We start from the raw sequence: 23,466 nt of genomic DNA, 5'->3' as shown, positions 1-23,466 counted from the left end.
ACACACACACACACACACACACACACACACACAACACACACACACACACTACACCACACACACCTACCCACCCACACACCTACCGCACACACACACCCACACACACTACCACGCACACACACACACACACACACACACACACACACACACACACACACACACACACACACACACACACACACACACACACACACACACACACACACACACACACACACACACACACACACACACACACACACACACACACACAGGAAACATATCACCATTACGCTACATTTGCCTTCAAGGTTTCTGAGGCTGTAGTCAGACTGATGCTGTAGCTGCTGCTGTGGGGTAGAAACCGTAGAAACGCAAAAATGCCATGAGATAACAGACTGTCCTTGTTTGTACTAAACTTTGCTCCTCAGTAGCACAGTATGCTGTGAATCTGCAGCTGCAGTTATTCAAAAACATTGTATACACAATGGTGATACTTTTTATTGAGACAACAATGAAACCTCTGGTTTTCAGAGTTATAATCAAAGGCTGAACTGGCTTGTCATTTTAAACTAGTTTTGATTTAATTTGATTAGATCTATTTCGAATGTGTAACATAATAATACAAAAATGTAACCTGAGAATTATTATACAATACAAAATTAAGCAGTATCAAATTGATATAGAAAAATCTTACTGATTCTAAATTATATATAAACAAATAAACTAATGAAGTAATTATACATTACTTTCACTTAGTGTGATGGTACACACTGTGTCAAAAAGATAGTGAGTTCACAGTATTAATAACAGCACACGAGTTGCCAACAAATACACCCAAGGTAGGTAGTCACTATTATTTCAGTATTATTTTCTATCCTCTCCATTGGGCATATACTTCAAACAGTCAAAACTGGTTTGAAATGTGCCTGAGGCTGTAAACTCTTGAAAATATGAATAATCAAACAGTTTACATTCCTTGTCATTCTTCCAGAGCAACCACAGAGAAGCAACTGTCACATGTACTGCATGCAAATATAAAAACACGGATGTAGCTACATTCATATACTATGAGTAAGACACTTGCAAGTCTTCTCTGTCAGTGCTGTCAGAAGTGTTGAGTGTCAGCTTCAACTTAATCCTGGAGTTTAAGAGCTGCCTCGGGTCTGTTTCTGACAGCCGATATGGTATTTATTTCACCAAATATATTCACAAATAGCTTTAATATGTCCATACTTCCCTCGACCCCTCAAACCATGTGACCATCCAGAAGCTGAGGGAAAGAATCTGAGGTGTAGGTGGGAAAATCCCCACAGAGCTGTGAAATAATCCCCCTTGAATGTTTTAGGATTTGGGATTCACAGTGAATCCTTTACAAACACACATAACATTTAGGGATTTTATTTGAGAAAATAAACATTCATTCCCCTTGACTCTCTGGCTTAAGCAGGTGTATAATCATAAGAGTGGGAAGAAAGATTTACAGCATAAGAGCTCTGCAGTCAATCCTGAGACTTTCTGTATATTATTTGGAGACTGGCATGCAACAGTGGAGCGTCAAGGGTGTACGGATTTCATGGTGAATGTATGTGAGCACATGCATGTTAACTTTGTTTTACTGAACTTTAAATGTTGTTTGATGCTCCCACGCTAGAAGAGGATGTGGCTTTTTAATGACAAATACAGATGGCACTGCGATCCATGGAAACAATGAATTTCATGAGAGTACAAACTTGTGTTACATTCTGGTAAAACATCCCACAAAGAGGAGTCACTGCCTCCGTCTGTTTTGCTCAGACAGTGAGGACTTGCAGTCTTTTCAGGAAGGACAATCTTTTACGAGACCTTGAAAAGGTTTTGAGCGGGTCTCCGAGAAAAGCTGCACAGTGGCAGAGCTATAGGCTTCCTGCTGACTGGATGAGATGAACTGTGATGACGGATGTCTGGGTTTTGTGACTTCCTCTGTTCTCAAGTCTGTGGGATGATAAGACACCTCAAGAGACTGAAAGGAGAGGGTTTATGGATGGGTCATGCTTGCACATTTGGTGTAAAGATGTTGCTTGCAGCAGCCTATAAAGATAACCATGAATGGCAAGTGGATTAAAATGTATTGTGAATAGGAGGCTCTTTATGAGGCTCTTTTAGGAGTTTATAATTTAAAGTAAAGACATTATTTGACATGTCAAGCTTGCATTTTTGTTTGTCAGCAACATCAGTTAGCAATGTGGAATAGTATATTTGTTCTGTAAGTAATTAATGTAAGAAACCGATCAATAGCGGTAAACATGAGGTCATAGCTGCAACTTCATTAGTCCGGAAAGACTCAACCAGATTTCCAAGGAGCACACTTGTTTTTCGCCCGATTAAACTTTTACTTCAGTCACTTCAGTTAACAGTTGAAACTAACATTACCCTACCTACTTTATTTTCCTATCAGGGTTCACTTACTTGCTTGTTCTGGAGCTTTTAACTCTAATATACAATATTCATCAGCATCAGGAACTCTAGATGTTAAATGTTTTTACCCTTTGGTGTAGTTGGTTTTAATCTGGGATAAAGAGTACCTGACAATTTATATCAATTTATATTTGTCCAGCACACAACACAACAGATACTTTTTGATTTTGATAAAGCTCAAAGTTGTCATACATCAGATTACAAAAGTTGTATTTACATGTATCTGAACATAAGTCGTAAAAAATCCTTTTGTTGAAAGCGATTCAATCGGGTTTCTTAGAAATGTAATATGATTTTGTCATATTTCATAGAGAGGTGCTCTATACTGTAAATAAACGTACCTTACTTATATGTTATTGTGAACAGCTGAATACATTGAAATGGTTAGCAAGCACTTGACCACTGAGAAGCAAACTGCACATGTTTGAAATGCATGTGGCTTTCTCATCTTGTCATCTGGTATAATGTTTTAAGGTATTTGTGGAAATGTGTCCAAAATGAGCATACACAGCACATAGTCGGAGATGAATTACTCAAGCTAACATAACAAAGTTTCTCTTTGTTTTTCGCTGAATGCTCCAGAAGCTCGGTTTAATTTGGTTGGAGTTAACTCAAACCGGGGGGGGGTATTACATTTTGGGTGAATATTTTCATTTTTGTGGTCACCTCAAGTTTGGACCTGTGGTTCAGCTCTGAGCAACAATCCACATTGGATATACTTTAGAATATGTTCAGTTATGTAACAGTGGAAATTACTGTAGTTAGTCACTTATAGCTGGGCTAGGCAGTTTTCTGGAAAAGGCAAAAAATGCAAGAACGTGAAAATATGGGCATATTCATATTTATAATCGTAAAGTTTACTGTATAACAAACACATTTTTTGTTTTAAGCTCGTTGCAACATCCCTCTCTGAAACTCGTTGCCGATGTTGTCAGGCAGTTTTTTTCCAATGCTGGAATAGAAACTTTTTTCCGCAGGATTTCCCCCATTGAATCAGGCTTTCTAAAGGGATGTGCCCTTGCATCTGCATTTGTAGAACCGACAATAGGAACGCTGTCCTCTAAAATGACCATGGATTGGCTAAGTTTCCCATTTTCTTAATTCAAATATGCTGAAATGTTAATATAGATTATTTATATGTCACAGAAAAAGCTATACTACCAGGCTAAATCTCCTGCTAGGTGTGTGCTCTTTGCACTTTAAACCACACTGACGTAAAGGTACACCTGTATAATCACTGTATCAGGGTTAGGATGTATTTGTAGTTTATGGGTGTATTTGCTTTAAAAAAAACTTGGAATACAAAACATTTGATCAGTAAATTATATACGAAAGCTTTGTGTGTTCCAGTTACAACATAAAATATTGCTCAGATAATGTAGGCCTAATCTACAATGATATAACACTGAGAGGTGCCATTCTACTGCACAATGATGCGTTTTGTTATCTTTGCTGGCACCTACAGCGCTAAACAGTAATTGCAGGCGTGCTTTTATAACTTAGAAGTAAAAAGAGTGTGTACACAGATTTTTCCCAGTAGAGCCACGGTTACCCAGTTTGTAAGATGGTGTTCATCAGGGACATTTGTGTAAACTTATGTGGAGATGGATACTGACAAACACAATGTAATTGGGTATCATAATAAATTGAAAGGCCTATATATATTTAGATTAAAAAATTGAACTCTGCATTATTAGTGCTTTTACTTTTGATGAGCATTGTGTTATTTAGGCTACTGATACTGATAATAATACTGGGTGAAGTTTTCCACCTCTGGTCTCTGGGCTGCTTGCAGCACATTCACGTGACCAATGAAAGATATCTTTGTGTGTGGTTCGAAATATATTCCTATGGGCCAGTGTGGAGGACAATGTGTTGCAATGCTGGCAACATGGGTTTCAGCATCAGCAGCCCCTTCAACTCGTGAATATTCATCCACACTCCTCCTTGGCCCCACGGTGACAATAAACAAGGGAGAGAGCCTGAATGCCTGTCTGAGGAGGGCAGGGGGCCAAATCCAGAGAAAAGTGGGGGGCAAACAACCCGTTTGCATGGTAACAAGTCCTGCCTTCCTCTGCAGCAGGCTGTGAGAGGGGAGGCAGGAGTTTTTTTTGTCGGTTTTGGTTGGAAAGACATACATCGGAGTTTATGAGAAGGGCAGGTATACGGCAAAACCAGCCAACGTTTTTCAACGCTAGACGAACGGGATTTTAGCGTCGCAAAGGGGATTATAAACTCAAAATGTCAGCAGCCATGGATATGAGGAGAAACTACGAGGTAAAAGCCGCCTTTCTTTTTTGGTCAAACTTTTATCTAGCGGTAGTAAACCGGTACACGCTACCGAAAACAAGCGTCCGAAAACACATACAAGTTGTTGTTACAAAGATGCAAGGTGCGTTTAAATGTTGTCCTAATCCCCATGTGACCATATTTGGTCATTGAGATGTTTAAACGATGAAGTGCAGTAAACAGGCTAAAACACCAGACTTTTTCAGAATTTGAATGAAGAAAAATATCCGAGCGGATACAGGCAGTCACTTGGATTGTAATTAGTCAACGTTTTTGTCCAAAAAACATCCAAAAAGCAAAACCAGCAGAGCAGATAAGCAGAAACAGTGCAGGACTCCAGACCACTGACCTCACTGTGTCCTTTTTTGCTGTAGTTTGGACTTTCTTTCTGGTATATAAAAGCCACATGAAACTTAATGTGTTAACGTAATGTGTGGTCTGCTGTGTGTTTTGTCTTTATTGATTATGGACATAGTTCAAACAGATTTTGTCGGTTTCACAGATGCAGTTTCCTTTGTTAATGCAGTGTTTAGGCTACTGTACATAGTGCAGACCTATGTACTGTATATGACATCCTGAACAAACCATGTACAACTGGAAAGTTGTAATGCACTTATAAAGGGAATATTCACATGGTCATACTTATTTTTACATCAGTATTGCACTTTTTTCCTCTACATTCCTCCCATACTGCCTCATAAGTAAGAGTTATCAATTGAACTTGAGTTTTTTTAACATGTAAACTTAGTAGGAAATTACATTGACATTTGGTGTATGTTTAGGTAATGGGCATCAAGTGATTATTGGTGCAGATATGGATTTGGAATATTTGAATGATTTACCAAAACTGACAGATGTGCCTTTTATTTATTTTTTATTTGCTTTTCTTTCTTATGAACTCCTCACTTACTTGGATGACAAACAAATCAAATTCATGCAACACACAATTGTCTATGTGCATTTGGTGCAAATCTATATCCTGGCTGAGATTTTAAAATCCTAAAACACCAAATTATTAAAGTATTGACACCTTTGAGTAACACTGGAAAATGCAGGCTCTCACTAAGCGCTTTGTAGTTTAAACCAGGAAAACTTTAAAGCTGTGTTTACCCTGAATTACTGAGTTTTCTTGATGATCTTATCTTGTACAATCTTATACAAACCCCAGAGACATGACTGGCTTTTTTTAGCACTCTTTTTTCCCCTTAAATTATTTCTATTGTGCAGATCAAACAATGACCTTCCCCTCTCCCTGGATGGGACTGTCAACACAGGACTATTGAGGAAATTCTTCTGTGTTCTCCTTTCAGTTAAACAGGAGTGAGCCTTGCCTATTACCAGACACTTTTGAAAGGACTGTTGTAGTCACAGTGAAAGTGATTCACCTCAGGAAATCCAGAGAGTACTGTATTGGTGCAATATGCTGAAGATTTTAAAAACTGAATAACTAGGGCTGCACAATATTTGAAACAACAACTACAAAGTACCTGTTTTTGGTCAACATCATCCTTTCTGTAGCGTCAATAATTCTATTAAACTTATGTTGTTTTCTTTGCTATCAAAATCTTCCTTTGTGTTTCCAGAAATAGTTAGTTTTTTCTATCAGACAGACCTCTCGTTATATAGATTAGTCATGTAAAAATAAGAACTGTGCATGTTCTCCTTTTGTATCAAGCATCAAAAAGTTCTAGCATGACATGTTACAGTAACTAGCTGTATTGGACTTTGCACGTTCTTCGATGTGACTATAGCACACATTCACACAATCTCAATATTCACCTCACTGTCGATGCTCAAACAATATAGTATGCAGCCCTTGACAACAATGCCTCTTTGCACAAGGAACACAATAGAATATTTTATCTCATAATAATACACCTCTTGTTCTAAATGTACTTCTGCGTACTTGTGTAAAACAGTAGCTCTCAAGGAGTTAGTCTGCAGCAACAAGTAGTGTTGATTTTCTTATTAATAAAATATGTATTTGACATGACACTAGATGCAATTTCTATCTTTTTTATGTTTTCGGTGTTGACAGCGATTCAATAAAGTAGATAAATAATTCCCACATCCTTCCTCCTCTTTCATCGCTCAACTATTAAGACGTGCAGCTGGACATTCAGCGGTTTTTAACCTTTATTGAAGTGGCTCTTGGTTAATGCTAGCTGTTCATCAGTACTTCACTTCACACTCAGACACTTTAACACATGCAGCCTAAGAGTCTGTTACTGTTGGCCATAGCAGAGCTCTGAAGAAACTAGTGACCTTTTTTTTCGGGGGCAGTAGAGATAGAATTTCTATTATTTATTCTCAGTTGAGTGTTGTTCAGGTCTCTAGAAAATCCCACCCGTGCTCAACTGAAGCTACCCAACCGCTGAGAAAAATGATAATCTAGATTCACCTTTCATTTCCCATTCCCATCCATCCTGCAGTTACGGTATATTTGTAACTTAAAAGCCTCACTTTGTATTAGTTTTGTAGCACAGTCGTCAGTGAGAAGAATATGTATCAAACCTGTTTTAGATTTGTCAGTTTGATTTGTAATGCAGGCTGTTGTGTATTTTGATTTTGGTGTTTCTTCCCAGACTTGTTTGACTGTGCTTCCTGATGAAACATGAAACTGTCCCTTAGTTTGCCTTGTTGTCTGCCTTTGCTGACAAAGGCTGCTAAACACTTGCATGACACCTATCCATCCCAGATTTATCATCCTAAATGTACAGCCTCTTACTTTGTTTAACACTACTTGCCATAGATTGTACTCTATAATGTTATTGGGTTACCTTCGCTCAAACAGGTGGCATCTCTTTATTGACTTTTCTTTAGGTTTGCTGTTCTGTAATAATTAACTCGAGGACTCGGAGTAATCTTGTGAATTTCCCACTATTACAAGCTCTCTATTGTGCACTTGACATACAGTACAGTGAGTTGCAATGCATCATTGGGATCTGTATGATACCATGCCTTCATTGATTCATGAATTCTCACATTTGGCTGATCTGATACCAGCAGTTCACTATCAGCTTTAATGTCTGAATACAGTTTCAAACAAACACTGTCAGTGTTGTTAGTACATCCTTTATTTGGTCAAAAGCTGTTGATATTCAGAATAAATCATTATTCAGTGATCTTGCAATTTGTAAATCCTAAGTAGATAGCCTTTACTTTGTAGAACATTTCTAGTGACGTTATCTTGGAACACAACTGTAAGATTTCGAGATCACTCCCAGTAACTAATCTGAGTTTTGTAAGCCAGATAATATTGTAAGGTGAGTTTCCGGTCATTTATTTTCTTAGCTTTTTAAATGTGTGCTTCAGAAAGTCTGAATAACACAATAGATCATTAGGGAAACATCATCTCTATGGTAAAAGGAAACAAATGGCTGCTTGTAAGATCTTATCAGCTGCTTACATGGAACATCTAATGATGACATTGCAGTTCTACTTCCCACTTTTTTATTTATTTGCACTGTCTTGAGAACATTTACATACCTGTTGTTATGTTCTGCTGATTTCTTAAAAATACTTATGAATAACACCACACAACAAAGCATAGCAACGTTTTAGCTTAACTTTCTAACCCTCTGTAGCTCAAATACATTGACACATATCGAAATGGTTGATAACATGAGTGCAAGGCAGGTGATGCAGAAGTTATTAACTTATTAACTCTAACTTTAAAACAGAAGCAAACAAGAATACCCGTAATCTACTTCATGTCCTTGGAAAAGTCAAAGACTGTGTTTCAGAGGTCAGCGCTCTGACACGAGCCCCCCTGCTGCCGCTCAGATGGATTTAAGCTTGTTTTCCACATGCCTGACTCTGCAGCTGTGCATGCTCATATCTAGGTTACACAGAAGGGTTTTTCCTCTTTGCCAGAAAAAGAAAATAGGCCATGATGATCCCGGAAAAAAATCTGAAATGGCTTAAAAAGGAGATAAAAAAAGATTCCAAGAATTGGTTCCACCTGTTCCACAGAGCATGGCGGACCTTGTGGTAGAGTATCAGGGTAATAATATACATGTACTGCTATGTAGGGCTGCTCAATTAATCGTATTTTAATCGCAATTACGATTTTGGCTTGCAACGATTATGAAAACAACATAATCTAAATAAAACGATTATTTATTTTTTATTATAATTTTTTATTGGTTTTTCAGTTGAATTATACTTAAAGTTAACGGTAATCAACTGTTAAAAACATACTGTTCAATACGATAGGAGTCTGTTTTCAATAAATGGATGTTTTCAAAGTGGATAATGGATAATCGTTTTTAATAATCGTGATTATTGACCCAAATAATCGAGATTATGATTTTTGCCATAATCGAGCAGCCCTACTGCTACAGTATGTGCAACTGCCAGTAGCATCAACCTTGGTGTTTTCTTTTACATAGACACATTAGGGCTGATTTAGCCTTAAACTGCTATCCAGAGACAGCGAGTAGTGTACAGAGTTTCAATCCAGAGTATCATCTGCTTTTCTATTCATATTTGTCCTGCAATACAAGGTTGTTTGTGTGAACACATCACGTGAACAGTTTGGGTGTGTTGGGAATGCTTTTATGTAGACTGTATTATCCTGGCTTGAGCATCAACATCTCTATTCCCTTTATGCAGCTGAACTCCCACAATGCTCTGTTTAACAAGATCCAACTCAACCGGCTCAAGTGTCTTTTTGTCCCTGGTGGACAGAACTGGTCTTTCTGTAGATACTGAAACAATGGCGTGGATGAGTGTGTGGGATCATGCCTGCCAGTGATTTGTGACGTCCGGAAAGAGAGGAGAATTTGCAGACATTTTTACTCTTCCTTTACCCATTTTGTCTTGGCTGCCTGTAAGGTCTGCGGTGTTCTTCCAAAACCTTGACGTCAGGTTGCTGATCAGCAGAAAACGGGGACTAGTTCAGCCAGAAAAGCAGAGCAGCTAGACACAGGATTAACCTTTGTTTGTGGACACTGTTGTGTCGGCTGCTGTGTGTTTCAGGACAAACAAAGACTAAACTGAACTGTGATGTCCTGAAATTGTTACATGAACCCGTGCCATGCTCTCATAGTCTGAACATCAAGTGCCAGCTGCTGAGCGAGTGCATATTTGAGTGTAGTTTCTTTTGAATGAAAAACAATCTCTTGGCATCTGGTCCAGGTGTTGCTGCCCCTCACCCTCCAAAAACGTTCTCCAATATTTTGAATGGAGCCGCAGGTCTGATGAATAGAGAAAATATTAGTGCATTCCTGCATGAATGGGAGAGAACTGTGTATCAGATGATCTGTCAAATGTGACAGGCCCAAGGACGAGGGGAGAGAGCTCTCTTCTGAAAGATATTTTACCTGGTAGTCTATCTCTTTCACAGCAACACACTAACACACACAAACAAACACGCACATAGCTGATAAAAGACTCACTTTTTAAACACACCTCCCTCTCAAGGACGTATGAATACAAATTCATATTTTATTCAAGCACTATGGAGACATTTTTGTAGTCCTGTCCCATGAAAATGCTCTTGTTGCTGTGGAAGAGATGCGTCCTTTATATTCCTCTCAAATCAATCATCCATATTTTCCTTTCCTTTATTCCTAACCATTCTCTTCATTTGTGTTTTACATGATTGTATATCATCTTAACCAGTGAGAACTATTGAAGATCTCTAAATTCTACAACTCAAATGTTTTCATCCTATGAGATATTGTGTATCACGCATACCTATTTGGCAACGTATTCTTATTGAGAAACATTTTAGGCTTTTCTCAAGTGAATATGTTGTATTTGGTAAAAACAGAAACTTTCCTCAGTAATGCCCTTGCGCTGAACTGTGCCCACATACATTCATGTCTAATTGTGCGCTTCCTCACATTTTTACTACGTAACAATGTCATGGCTGCCATCACGACCCTGATTGAAGAAATCAGCACGGAGCGGTTGACTTCTCGCTGTTGACCGTTAGCTTGCCTTTGGCTCTTAAGTCTCAAGAGAAAATGGTCTTGAATGTGGTTGAATGCACTTTAAAGGTACTCTAGAGCTTTCTTAGAAGTGGTTGTTTACGGGCAGTGATTTTGTGTAGGGAGATGGTATCAGACCTCAGGAAGTCAGTTGGCTAACGCCTCGTTGTTTACTCTGCAAAGTCCATCTAGGGACTCTGTGAACCATTTCTCTGATTGTAGTTTTCCCAGTTAAAAAAATCCAAAGTGATGAATTCATACAAAGAAGTATTGCTTAATATATGTAAATTGTGTAGAACTGACACAATTTAAAATCTTCGCATCTGGCAGCTAATCTTTAAATGTTTTCCTTAGTCGATACAAATTGAAATGACAGAAGCTTCTTGTGTTCAATAAGGACGAGAATATTGAATCTAACTTCCAAAAACCAAGAATATTTAAAGTATTAATCAGAGATTGTTTGAATGTTATGCAAGTAGAACAATTGTGTCTAATATTGATTCATGTTTAAGATTGTTAAGCAGATTTTGTCTCAATATCCATTTAGTTGTTTCCATTAGTTTTCTTATGTCATTAAATCATGTAAGAATAATGTATTTCCATGTGGATTCCAAAAAGTGTGTTTTCACGTTTCTTAGTGAACCAAAAGTCTTAAATACAAACAGTAGTCCTCGTCCCAAATGTGACAACTAAATGTATGAAAACACTTGAACATTTTCTGATTATGGAGAAAAATGTATGTTGCTTGATAAGTATCTCTGTCTCTCTGAGTCACCGACACACTGTTAAATGTTGAAATCCTGCAGTAATATCTGCTTCCCAGAAATGAGAAAGACCCAGTGATTATGTGCTATTCTGTGCCATTCTCTCTGTAAAAATGCACTGTACAATGTTTTTCATGAAAACATCTAAGCAGGATAGGACAACGTCATCCTTTGATGAATATAATGATGCATGCCCGTCCTCTCAGCTAGGTCCACAGTTACAGGAAATAGCTGACAGCAAGAATGCTCCCTCCTCTCCTCATCTGTCTCTATAGGAATCAGCTTCACTACTGGTTGGCTGGCTTCTTCATACAACAACTTCCTGTAAACAAGCCATGCTGCCAAACACCCTCCCATCCTCCACCTCTGGTCTCTAGGGATCTCCATTTGACCTCTTTACGCACCAGAACAATCGCTCTGAGCCATCTTGAAGGGTCATTGCTGCATTTTAAATCAGATTTTCAGGGGCAATGGCCAACAGTTTAACTAACTGCTGGTCTAATTGCAGATTAAGTCCAGGAAATGTTTATTATAAGCCAGATGTCTTCACAGTTTAGCCTGTTGTGAGGACTTTTCATAGTGTTAAATAGAGCATGCTAAATGACACTGATCCACAGTCCCTTATTAAGAACAACAGGCAGACATCTCACAGTTGGATTATAACCACCTATGGCAAATCAATCCAAAACTGTCTGCACAGCCCGATGTCAGAGCATTGAGAACTTTCTTTTTGAACTATTTCTCAGTCGCCAGACTCATTAGTAATGTGGAGACATTTAAAGAAAAGTAAGTTTATTAGTTTACAAACTTATAAACTTACAGCTACCTGAAGGTGGCAGGACTGCTGTCTTGTTAACATGTTGCTCTGAATTGCAGTGCCAGACGCACAATGATTCATCGTGGTGACCTTTATTAATTAATCCAGAAGAAACACTAAGGGGCTGCAAAATTACTAACAAACCTAAATGTCTCCTCAGACATTTAACTGGACAATTAAAATTCCCCTTTCTCCTGATGCCATTTACTCAACTTTATTTATATAGCTCCTTTTGTGAACATGCGGCCCAAAGTGCTTCACTTATAACGATCCAAACAACAGACAAAAATAGACAGCAAGATGAGCATCACTGTTTTCCCTGTAGGAAATGTGGCACAGCCAGCGCAGAGCGGGTTTACCACTGATCATGTGGAAGGCAGGTTAAGCCCCCCAAAAATATATTTGATCAAGATAGCAGCCACATGAATAAGGTCTCTCTTTTCAAATTTCCTCTCTGGCTATGATCAAATCAAGTTTAAATATTGTCCTTTGAGCTGCTGATGTTGTTCTGTGTTGTTTGATGTGAAAAGAGCCATTTATGAAGTGAAGGAAAAACAGCTTGAAGCACTGGAGCTGCTCTGACAAAAATGTTTTTACATGCTGTTGAAAAGTTTTCAAGGCCAATACTACCTTTCAACTCTTCTCTTCTTTTAATCTCTGATTCAGAAAAGTCCATTTTAGACATGGGAGTGTTACATTTTTTTTAACGTCAAGCTATTATCAACTAAAGGGCTTATCATGGACTCTTTATTGGTAGACCAACATTAATAAGCCCAATCCCATTAAATATGTATCTCTATTTGTTAAGGTTTAGTTAGTTTCTTAGTCAGTTGGATTACGGAAAAAACAACTGTCCCAATTTTAATTAAATTAAGGAAGGGTGTAGCATGGTGAAAGCCTGAAGAAGCTCTACATTTGACTGGATCAGAGTCACAGTGTGGATACATGCATTATTTTTCACATATGGAAATGGCCTTGGTGAGGGTCTGTTCTCTCTGAGTGCCCCTCTAGTTTGGTAAAAGCTGTAACTAACACTCCAACAATTCCTTAGAGTATTTTTTTTTTCCGGTAATATAAATTCATGTTTTTTTCTTAATTAAAATATCTGGAAGCTTCTTTTTTTAATAATTATTCCTCATTCGTTTGTTCTCCAGGTGAGTGGGACGTTCGAGGACCAACATGACTGCCAACAAGAGTTCGAAGGCTGTGCCTCGTGCCGGAGGGGTTAAAGCTCCCCGGGACATCCCCGACAGGTCAGTGACATCCAGGACATCGGGGTGAGATGATTTGTACACTTTCACTCCTGTCACATGGGTTCAGGGAGTCAATCTGACTGACAGAGAAGTGCTTTACTTAGATAATTCATTTTCTTTTTTCATCAATGATTGGTAATAGGCAATTTTCTTTTCTCATGGGAAAAAACTACAGAGGATTGTCTCTCATGATAAGACTTTCAAAGATTTTGCAAGTACGATCCTGTATCCTGGACGAGGGCCCCATCTAAGTCTGAGCTGTGAGTAGAGAGCTGAAGCTTGTGTTAGCATGTTGAGAGCTGACAGTGCCCCACTGAGGGAGAAAACAAACTAGGAAAGATATGTGATATCTAGACTATTCCTTCTTACAATTGATCATGCTGTCCATTTAGTTTAACCAGAGTGTTTAGGTACAGACAGACTGAACCCATCTAACATAAAGCAGGTAACATTATCATTGATCTTCAAAACTGTGAAATGTAGTTTGTTTTTACACTGTCACATTATGATTGTTGGCCACGATGCTGCTATTTGTATTACAATATATAGTAATGTTACTTTTTGACCGAGTATTTCTTATTCATTCCTTCATAATTATCTGTACTAATGAGGCAGTTATGGTGCAGTTAACACATATAGGACAATTATTCTTGCACAGCATAACATTAGAGTACCATGTGGCAGCTGGTTTCTGCCATTGCTTGCTGTGTATATTAATACCACTGGCAAACGGCACTAATGTAAATCATAATATTGATATCATTATTTAAATGAATGACTTTAATTTACTTTTAAATGTGCACATTCGTTATTTTCCCCATTGTACCCTTGAATGTAAATGTGAGGGAAACACTAAATGCAGTAGCTAGCAGTAGAAAGCTTTCTACTGTTGGTTGCCTTCCTCTAACACTTCAGCCTCTTTTGATGAATGCAATTGGAAAAGTGCTACACAATGCATTCCCCTAAACTATGACATCAACCAGGGAGTCATTTCTAGGGCAAATTACACCTACACCAAACACGAATCCTCAATGGCCTTCATGGCAACATGTAATAACATGGTGGAAAATAACAATGCAAGGCAAAACAAAAGAACGTAGGGTGTGCACTATTACTTCCTGCCTTGCCGTGGTGTCCTTGAGCAAGGCACCGGACACCCCCCCCCCACACTCCCATTGCTCCCCGGGCGCTGTACAATAGCTGCCCACTGCTACTAGACTCCTGGTACTAGAATGGGTTAAATGCAGAGAACAAATATCACTGTGTGTGCTCTGCATGTGTGACCATTCTATCTCTCTATTCTATTCTATTCTATTTCTTTGATCTTCTGTGAGGGAATCATTTAAATGAATGTCCTGCACCTCAAAGATCATCTACAAAGCAATCCAGTGAGGTGTTTTGGCGACACGAAACATGCTGACAAGGCTTTGACAGAGAGAGAGGAATAAGACTTATTTGCAGTGTTTTATTTAGCTAGAAATGCACTGAATGTATCTTTACTGATATGAAAGCAAATAAAACTCATGAATTAAATGTGTGCTGGATTAGAGTTTTATCTATGATCATGCATAAGCAAGTGCTGATGGATGATAACGTTTTTGAACTATTATAGTATAAGTGCTGTTTGTGTTAGCAGTCTGCTGCCTCCATCCTGGTCAGGAACAGGAAGTGGCCTGTGGTGAGCTGGAGTGAGAGCCAGAGCCAGAGGCCAGGTTGAGACTGGCATGCAGCTCTTTGTACAGTACTGTCTGTGTGGCCCGCCCAGCTGAGGCTCACTGAACCGGACTTATTTTTACAAGCATGATGCAAACCACCAGAACCCCCCTTAAAGTCCCCCAAACCAAAAATAGACAAACATTCTGCACATATTTTAATTTTTGTGTCTAATCGAGAGGTCTTTGTACTGCAGCCTACATATGTATTGACAACAAAAGTGGAACTCATAGCTAATTAGGCCATACCATTGTAATATCTGTATTATTTGATGGATGATTTTGCTTTTGCAGTTGATAAAGTATGCTGCTATGTGAAAGGATAAACAACACATTAATATCCACTGATATAGTCTACACAAAAAGGAGATAATATATAGTAATTTTGTATGTCTACACGCCTACATACATAACGTCTAAATAAAGTACATATTAAGTCACTTGTATGGGGTGTCCTAATTATATAAAATGTCTCTTTGAGAAATATCGCCACATAGCACAACATAAGGCCAGTCTGAATCTTTTTTATTTTATTATTTGTTAATTGTCACATAAGTGAAATCATGTATGAGCCCTGGAGACAGTGGTGAATCCTGTCTACAGTGTTTTCAAGCCCAGAGGCCATCAAACCAAAGAGCCAAAATGAAAATTGCTTCGATTAACTCAATACACTGTAATGTTATTGGCATAAGAGTAGATATAATGAGTGTTTGGTCTTGTTGCTTCTAAAACACTCCCATTGATACTAAGCTTGAGAGACTCTCTCTGTGGCCTTATCCTTGGCAGGGGTTTATTGGCAACCAGAACAATTTTAAATTGCTAGAGAAATTATAATAAGCCTCTGCTGCAGCAGTGCAACATCTCATGTGTTGGACTGCAGGTTAATATCAGATTGTGCTCATAAAATGTTTTCTTCATTAAAACTAAGTTTGACTTGGTGTGAGGTTTTAAATATGAAACTCTGATACCTAATTTCACCTGAGATTTGAGTTTGTTTTGAACTCTTTCCAAGCTCAAGTTGGTTTATATTTACAATAATAATCAGAGCTTAATTCATTCAGATAATAAGAAAATCTGTTTATGTTTTTTTTTTTTACAAATCTACCATTCAATCCAATCCAATCCAACTTTATTTATATAGCATTTTAAAACCTCCAGACCAAAGTGCTGTACAGAGAGATACATCAAATATAAAATCACACAGCTCAGCTCACAAAACATAAAAATAAGTATAAAATCACATAAAAGATACGAACACAAAACAAACCAGAATAAACGTAACTATTAAAAACACAACAAAAAAACAACAACCATATAGTAAAACCAATAGACCACTGAAAGCAAATAAAAGCAACAATGTACTTGCTAATGTTTACGAATGCTAAGGAGAAAAGGTGGGTTTTAAAGGGCCCATGTCATGCTTTTCTGGTTACTACCCGTCCCTTGTGTGTTATGAAGGTTTTTATGCATGTAAACGGTCTGAAGAGTCAAAAACCCTCAAAGTACACCCTGTAGCGAGTACAACTCTAACACAGAAAATACCTGTGTATGCTGCCCCAGAACGCCTCGTTGGAGATTTCTATTTTTCCATTTGTTTCTTCCGGGAACCGCATGACGTCATGCGGTTCCCTGAACCAAAATGGACCAATCCGCGGAGCTCCTCACACACCAGGAGGGGTGGGGACCTGTAGTGTACATTTTCAACTAGCAGGGAGTCCCATTGACTTGCATAGAGCTCCCTGGTTGGTAATAGACAAGTTGGGATCGCGGAGAAATGCTCTCCGCAGACCCATTCTCACAGCGTTATAAACAGAGATGGGGTCGTTACTAAAAAAAAGTAATATATTGCATATTACATATTACTTTAAAAAAAAGTAATATATTACACTACTTCGTTACTCTCTACATAAAGTAACTCGTTACTTTACTCGTTACTTTACTCGTTACTTTACTCGCAGGGCCGGCCCGCCCCTCCCTACAGGCAGATCACGCAGACTGCGGCGCACCTACAGTGTGCGCGCCACAGTTTTGCCTCTGCGAGACTCCACTTGCACCCCCAATTACTATTGCTTTAAGGAAGACATAACACAAGTCTTTCTTTTTATATGCTCTAAAATAGGCTACCAGCCTACCACAACAAACTAACAGTCTGTGAAACGTCAAGACACTAATTAATGAAACCAGTTCAAGACGCATTATTCTTATCATTCTTTATGAGCTTAGTAACGGTAAGGTATCTAATTACTTATGTATTTAGTATTCCATAACTTAGTAACAGAGATGGTCAAACTAAAGTGGTAGAGACAGAATTCCTACAATGAAGCGGGACATTGAACTGTTCACCCGTGAGAGGGCGATCAACAAAAGAGAGCGAGCGGCCCCGTTGAGGGAGTTTACAGATGAAAAGACTCAGCCATGTTTATGCAGCACTGCACGTGGAGATGTGGTCTCGCAAATCGCGCAGATTACATAGGCCTACATGTATATAAACCTGCGGCGGAAACCCCTCTAGTCTGTCAGTGAGTGTGATTATTTTATAAAAGTAACGAAGTAACGCGTGTCGGGGCAATGTTAGTAACTGTAGTGTGATTACTAAATTGTAAAAGTAACGCGTTACACCCAACTCTGTTTATAAACCTTTTTCTTACTCAATATCAAGCCACACTTATTGTTTTTACTTCGGCTGTGAGTGTTTGTGTGTGCTCAGGAGGAGTTTTGCGCTGTCTCGCTGTATCGCCGACCCGGAAACCACACCAGTAAGCCAGCTCACAGTAAGCAGGAGCTCCAACAAGCCGTTTAGGACAGAGAGTGAATACCGGTGAATACACATACTTTACAGAGATGCTGTATGAGAAACCAATGTGAGTTTGGAAAATTGCAAAGTATAAATCTATTTTAGTAGACCTCAACAACGGAATTATGATCAGTAGAAATGGCCATGACATGGGACCTTTAAGACGGGATTTAAAAACAGACAGTGTGGGAGCCTGTCTGATTAGTAAGGGCAGGTCGTTCCACAGTTTAGGGGGGCAGCAGAGAAAGCAGGGTCCCCTCTGCGCATTCAATATCATTTTCTAAAAAACAGCTCATGAAACAAAGATTTAATGAAGAGTTTAATGAAGAGAAAATGCTTTGGTTGTTGTTTGATTGAGGACAAATTAAAGTTCAGGTCCATTTATGTTTTATTTGTTAGGGGTGGTGTCTTTTAGTCATTGCCTGAAAAATGTTTCACCACTGCTACAGTATTTTGCAGTAGCGTAAACAAATATTAAACGCCTCATAGTTACAGTATCACATTGATTTATTCCTTTTTAACCAAGCTGGAAGAAAGTCCTGGTCAGTGATATATCCGTTCAGTTTCCAAAGTAATGTGGGCTTTTAAATCTGTTCCTTTGACTTCATAGTATTACCCTCCTGCAGTAAAAACTTCCAGACATGAGTCGTCGTCTCAGAAACTCATATTTCTTCAGGGAGAGTAAGATAAGATGACTCCATAATTCTTGCAGCTTACAGGTTCCTAGCTGTTGTAAAAAAAAAAGTCTCCCACCCTGGAGCAGGAGGCTGAAACCAGGGAAGGGCAGGTAGGTGTGAAGCCAGATCTGTCCCAACCTGCATTGTTGGATCACAGCCCTCAGCTTCCTCCTCCCATAGCACTTGTTATTCTAGCCATGGCTGTGACATCAGATCTCCTCACACTTCACTTTCGCAAGACTTAGCAAGCTTCCAAGTTATGACAAGGCTCCTGAAACACCATGAGTCGGGAATCTACAGGGAAAGTTAGTCTTTCTCTTGAAATCCTGAAGGAGCTGAGCACCGTGAGAAAGTGTGTGTGTGTGTGTGTGTGTGTGTGTGTGTGTGTGGTATAGTCAGCAGTGAGCATACAGCAACTGTATCACCTAGTACCAAGGCTCTGAGGACCAGAGTGGAGCAGTGAGAATTTTACAGGTGAGACTGCTGCAATAAATCTTTCTCGGCACACTGCTTTCTGTGGGAGGTCCGCAGTGACTCTCTTTTAAGATTTTTTGGATATGTGGAAAAATCCACAGTGGCATTTTAATGTTTTTTTAATTTAATGTCTTTATTTCCTTTGGCTTTTATTTTATTTTCACTCAGCCAAAGACTGAAAACTTTCCTGTGGTTGTATTTAATAAGTGGCTCAAGTTTTCATTCTGTCTTTGATCTGGGAAATGAATTCAGAGTTTTCAGCTGATTCAGCTCATCAGTTTTCTCCCATCTGTTCACCATCAACTCTCTGGTACTTTTTAAAGCTGCAGGGTTGAGTGGATTTATTGGCAGCTCCCTTTTCTTAATTTTTTTATTTAAATGCTTTTTTTAAATCCCAGAGAAACACTTTAATGCTTACATTGTTTATTCACACCTTCCTTTGTCTGCTTTCAGGTGCCAGTCTACGTCACCGTGTCCTGTTCTCGCTGCCAGTCAGGGGCCGGGCCAGCAGCCTCTCCTGGGCGACGGGGAGAAGCAGAGTAGGTACGTCCGGACTGACGGCAGGTTCCTGGTACGTACTGGCTGGAAGACCGCTACCTTGGGCAGCGCTGCCTCTCTCAAAGGTGACGCTGAGTTCCAAGGGCGTCTCATCAAGTCAAAGAGCATCAGCTGCCTGGACAACAGGCTCTCTATTTATAAACCTCCAGGCCAAACCAAGTCTTGCCAGGAAAGTCAGGAGCAGAAGGAGCAAAAAGGGGAACTCTCTCCAGAAGATGGATATAATGGCCGGCCCCTGAGTTGTAGCACGCTGTCACTGGGACCTTCCACCAACCAAAGCCACAAGCGCACCCTCTCTCTCACCCGCACAGTAGCAGGTGTCCCCCCCGACACAATACGGAAAAAGATCTCAGCATGGGAGTACAGGAGGGTGAGTCTGCCTAGGATGAGCTTGTGTTTAGATAAAAGAGGAGGGGAGCGTGTAGGGGGCAGTGAGGGCTGCCCCAGCCTGCTCGCTTCTCCCTGCAGCGAGAAAACTTTTGACTTTAAGGGGGTCCGCAGGATGAGCTCAGCTTACTCTGAATGCTCCTACACCGAGGAAGAGGAAGGAGTTTCAGACAAAGACTGCCTAGGTCGCTTCCAGAAAAGGATAAGCAAGACAGACTCCTCAGGAACATTTATACGCTCGCTGTCTGCTCGGAAGGAGACATCAGCGGTCCTCAACAGGATACAAAAGATAGAGCAAGCCATGAAGGAGAACCCCAGCCCATCCCCTCCACGCTATCTGAGTAATTGCTATGCTCCAGACAAGACGAGACAGAAGTCTTTTGTGATAGGTGACGACTTGGACAGTACATGCACCAGTAAGCGCAGCAGCATATGCTCAGTGGCCACTGAACCAGATGCTGTTTTGGTGTCTGATAAGCTCTCAAAACTCAGACAAAGGTTTAGTGTGTGCTCCACCAGGTCTGAGAGCCCAGAACCCCCGAGCCAGCAGACCTCTGTGGGCACACCGGTCAACCCCTTACCTAAACCCAAACGCACTTTTGAGTATGACGCCAAACGGGACCAGAAAAATGTGTCGCCCGCCAATGGACTACCTCCAAACGGAGCCTCTGAGCCTCCCCCACCTCTGCCCTCGACTCCAGCACCCGGTGTAACAAGACCAGTAAAGATTGAGGGCAGCACCCCAGGGAGACCACAGGACAGGTGAGAACATCTGTGTGCTTCTGTCTGTAGCTTATTAAATGCAGTTTCCTTGTGAATGTCATTGTGAAATGTAGTGTTTGACCACGAACACCAACTCAGTATTTCTTCCAAAAAGCAATCTTTGTTCTTATGTTAATTAACATGAAACAATTTCCAACCAGTGAGTCAAACAAACTTTGAATTGGGGAGAAAAGGAGCTCTATTGATGGATTGTAACGTTCTACATACAGCTTCGGAGAGAAAAAGATGGATCAATGTATCTCTATTGGATGCTCTGACTAAGTGTTAGCTTTGCTGCTCTTGTAAGAAACACATCAGTGTGTCTGGTTGTGGTGGTTTGTTTTTAGTAAGGACATGAAATATAGATCATTGTTGAATAAGTTATGTTTCACAACAGACCATTGAAGAAAACAAGAGTTTTGTTAGAGCATTGAGTTTTTGTCACCCTAGCTTTTCTAATGTTATCAAACCGACGATCACATTTGTATCATAAAGTATATCCTACTAGATAAGGATCAAATAACGGATTTATTTTAAATACCATCAAAACTTTTAGATTCTTCCTGGATCAATAAAACATATTTGCTAATTTTCACTCCTATCTGATCCACAGTATATATTCAAACGGAAAAATTACTCAACTACAAAAGTCATCATTGGATTATTGATTATTATGCCGCTTTGTTGTTTAAATATTAGCTGAATCTTGGGTCCTGTAGCCTGGTCTTGTTTTCTTCTGAACATAGGGCTCTCAGAATCAGAGGGTGGGGCCTCCCCAGATTGCCCCTATGTAAAATGGGGTTGAATCCATAAATGTTCATCCCTTGGACTCTGTGTTTAACATTCCTGTGGCTCCAGCAATTTCAGACCAAGTTTAAAAGCCACAAGCTGTTGATGGCGCGACATGACCATACTGTAGATCCCTGCACTAATGTAGCACAGTTCCTGTTTAGTGCCTTGTGACATGTGATGGGAACCTTAAACTGTGCAGACAGACAGCAGGAAGTGTAATATATCTGCATGTTTCTATGTAATTTATCAGGAAGTTCCTTGTGATTGCACCTTTTTTTGGTATATTATAAGTTTCTCCTCATTTCAGTTTTTGAGGGATAAGTCAAAGGGTTTGACTTTCTCTGTTCCTGGTTGGCAAGAGGAGGAGAAGTGAAACCGTCCTTCTGGACTATTTTTAACATCGTCTGGACTGTTTCAGTTTACACTTATCTGTCTCCACCTTCCTCCTAGTCATTTTGTGTGCGCAAATATATAACAGCTATCCCTGTGCTGGTCTGTTCTGTTCTGATATTCTTCATTTCTTCCCAGAGAGTCGTGTGAGTCAGAGGATGCTACGAGTTTGCCATCTTCATATCCATCCTCACCGACAGAGAACGGCACAGCAACCACAGGCACGCGGACTCAACCCACTGCTAAAAGCACTTTAGAGGAGAATACTTATGAGGACATAGTAGGTAAGCACGCTGGTTCACTTGCTTTAAAAAACAGGAGAGAGGAATTTCAGGTCCCCTGATCGCTCACTGGCTTCTGTCTTACCCCGGTCACCCTTTGGTTCAGTTTAGAGCTGATATGATGAATCCATTAATCCATTAGTTGATCAACAGATAATTTGATAGAAAATTAAATGAATCAAGTCACTTTTTTGGATTGTTTTCAGCTTCTTGAATGTGAATATTTGCTGGTTTTCATAACGCAATATGATGCAACTCATGTTTAGGAATTCATGGGATTTTGGCCTTAAAAGACAGTAGTCAGATGTTTTAGTAAAAGTGATGTGCCCATGCAGCTTTGCACATTGTAATAAGATAGTTAGGATAGCTCCTCTTCCTGCATCTGCCCCATGTAGACACTCAGCCTGGGCCTTGAGAGATTAGATTAAAACACAACATTTGGTTTTATGGGTTGTATTTTACTATAAAGGTTGTCTGTTTGTTGAGCAAACTCACACTAAACTTTGATTGTAGCGCCTCATCCTCTGACACAGCAACATTGCAAGCGAGTGTATCTCACTGTACAGAGGATCGACTGCAATGGTTGAAATGAGACAATGTGTGTGAAACGCTAGACTTGTTGAAGAGCCAAATTCCTTTCCACTAACAAATGACCCCAGGCCTTCTGCCCAGTCCAATTGCCAGTTCCCCCAGTGCATACTTAATGTGGTGGAAATGTGTGTCAGCGTGAGTAAAGTCTCATGCCGAAGCTTGGATTTCAGATGCAGTAAAACGTTTTCACACTCTTTCTCAGCGACCAAATAAAGGGTTTAACATGCAGGTAGTACATTACTTTATGTTATTTCTACAATTAGCTGCTTTGTTCTCAAATCAGTGATCAGTCTCGTCAGCTTTTTTTCCTAAAAGCTGAGGATGTGCAGCAGTCTCAGAGAGAGCGTCAGTGCATGACTGGTTTTCACGTGAATCCCAACAAAGCCCCCATTGTTCCCTCAGCACTGTGAGTGTGGAGTTTGGAGATGCGACTTTTGCCAATCTCTGTTTGTTCCTGACAAAGACATTGCCCCTGAAGAAGTTTGAAATTGCTCCAGCTATTTCAAACAAAGCTTTTAAATTGGACTCTAATGCGGGACGGCAGTAGTTT

The 23,466-nt window shown here is 39.7% G+C and overlaps 1 protein-coding gene across 4 annotated transcripts in view; it reads left to right on the top strand.

Annotated features, from left to right (window-relative positions):
- dennd2b (DENN domain containing 2B) overlaps positions 1 to 23,466 on the top strand; it is a 53,318-nt gene that overhangs the window by 766 nt on the left and 29,086 nt on the right. The window contains exons 1-4 of one of the 4 annotated variants that reach the window (XM_034217948.1): positions 4,448 to 4,713; positions 13,400 to 13,498; positions 19,609 to 20,862; positions 22,183 to 22,328. In XM_034217948.1, coding sequence (XP_034073839.1) covers positions 13,425 to 13,498; positions 19,609 to 20,862; positions 22,183 to 22,328 — 1,474 coding nt within the window. In that variant the 5' untranslated portion in view covers positions 4,448 to 4,713; positions 13,400 to 13,424. Of the gene's footprint in view, positions 1 to 4,447; positions 4,714 to 13,399; positions 13,523 to 13,542; positions 13,759 to 19,608; positions 20,863 to 22,182; positions 22,329 to 23,466 lie in introns of those variants that run through there. The other 3 variants (XM_034217938.1, XM_034217944.1, XM_034217954.1) reach the window with 3 other exon arrangements.

Source organism: Gymnodraco acuticeps, unplaced genomic scaffold (assembly GCF_902827175.1).
Source record: "Gymnodraco acuticeps unplaced genomic scaffold, fGymAcu1.1, whole genome shotgun sequence".
In the NCBI taxonomy this organism is placed as follows: domain Eukaryota; kingdom Metazoa; phylum Chordata; class Actinopteri; order Perciformes; family Bathydraconidae; genus Gymnodraco; species Gymnodraco acuticeps.
This window is presented reverse-complemented; position numbering and strand designations above follow the sequence as displayed.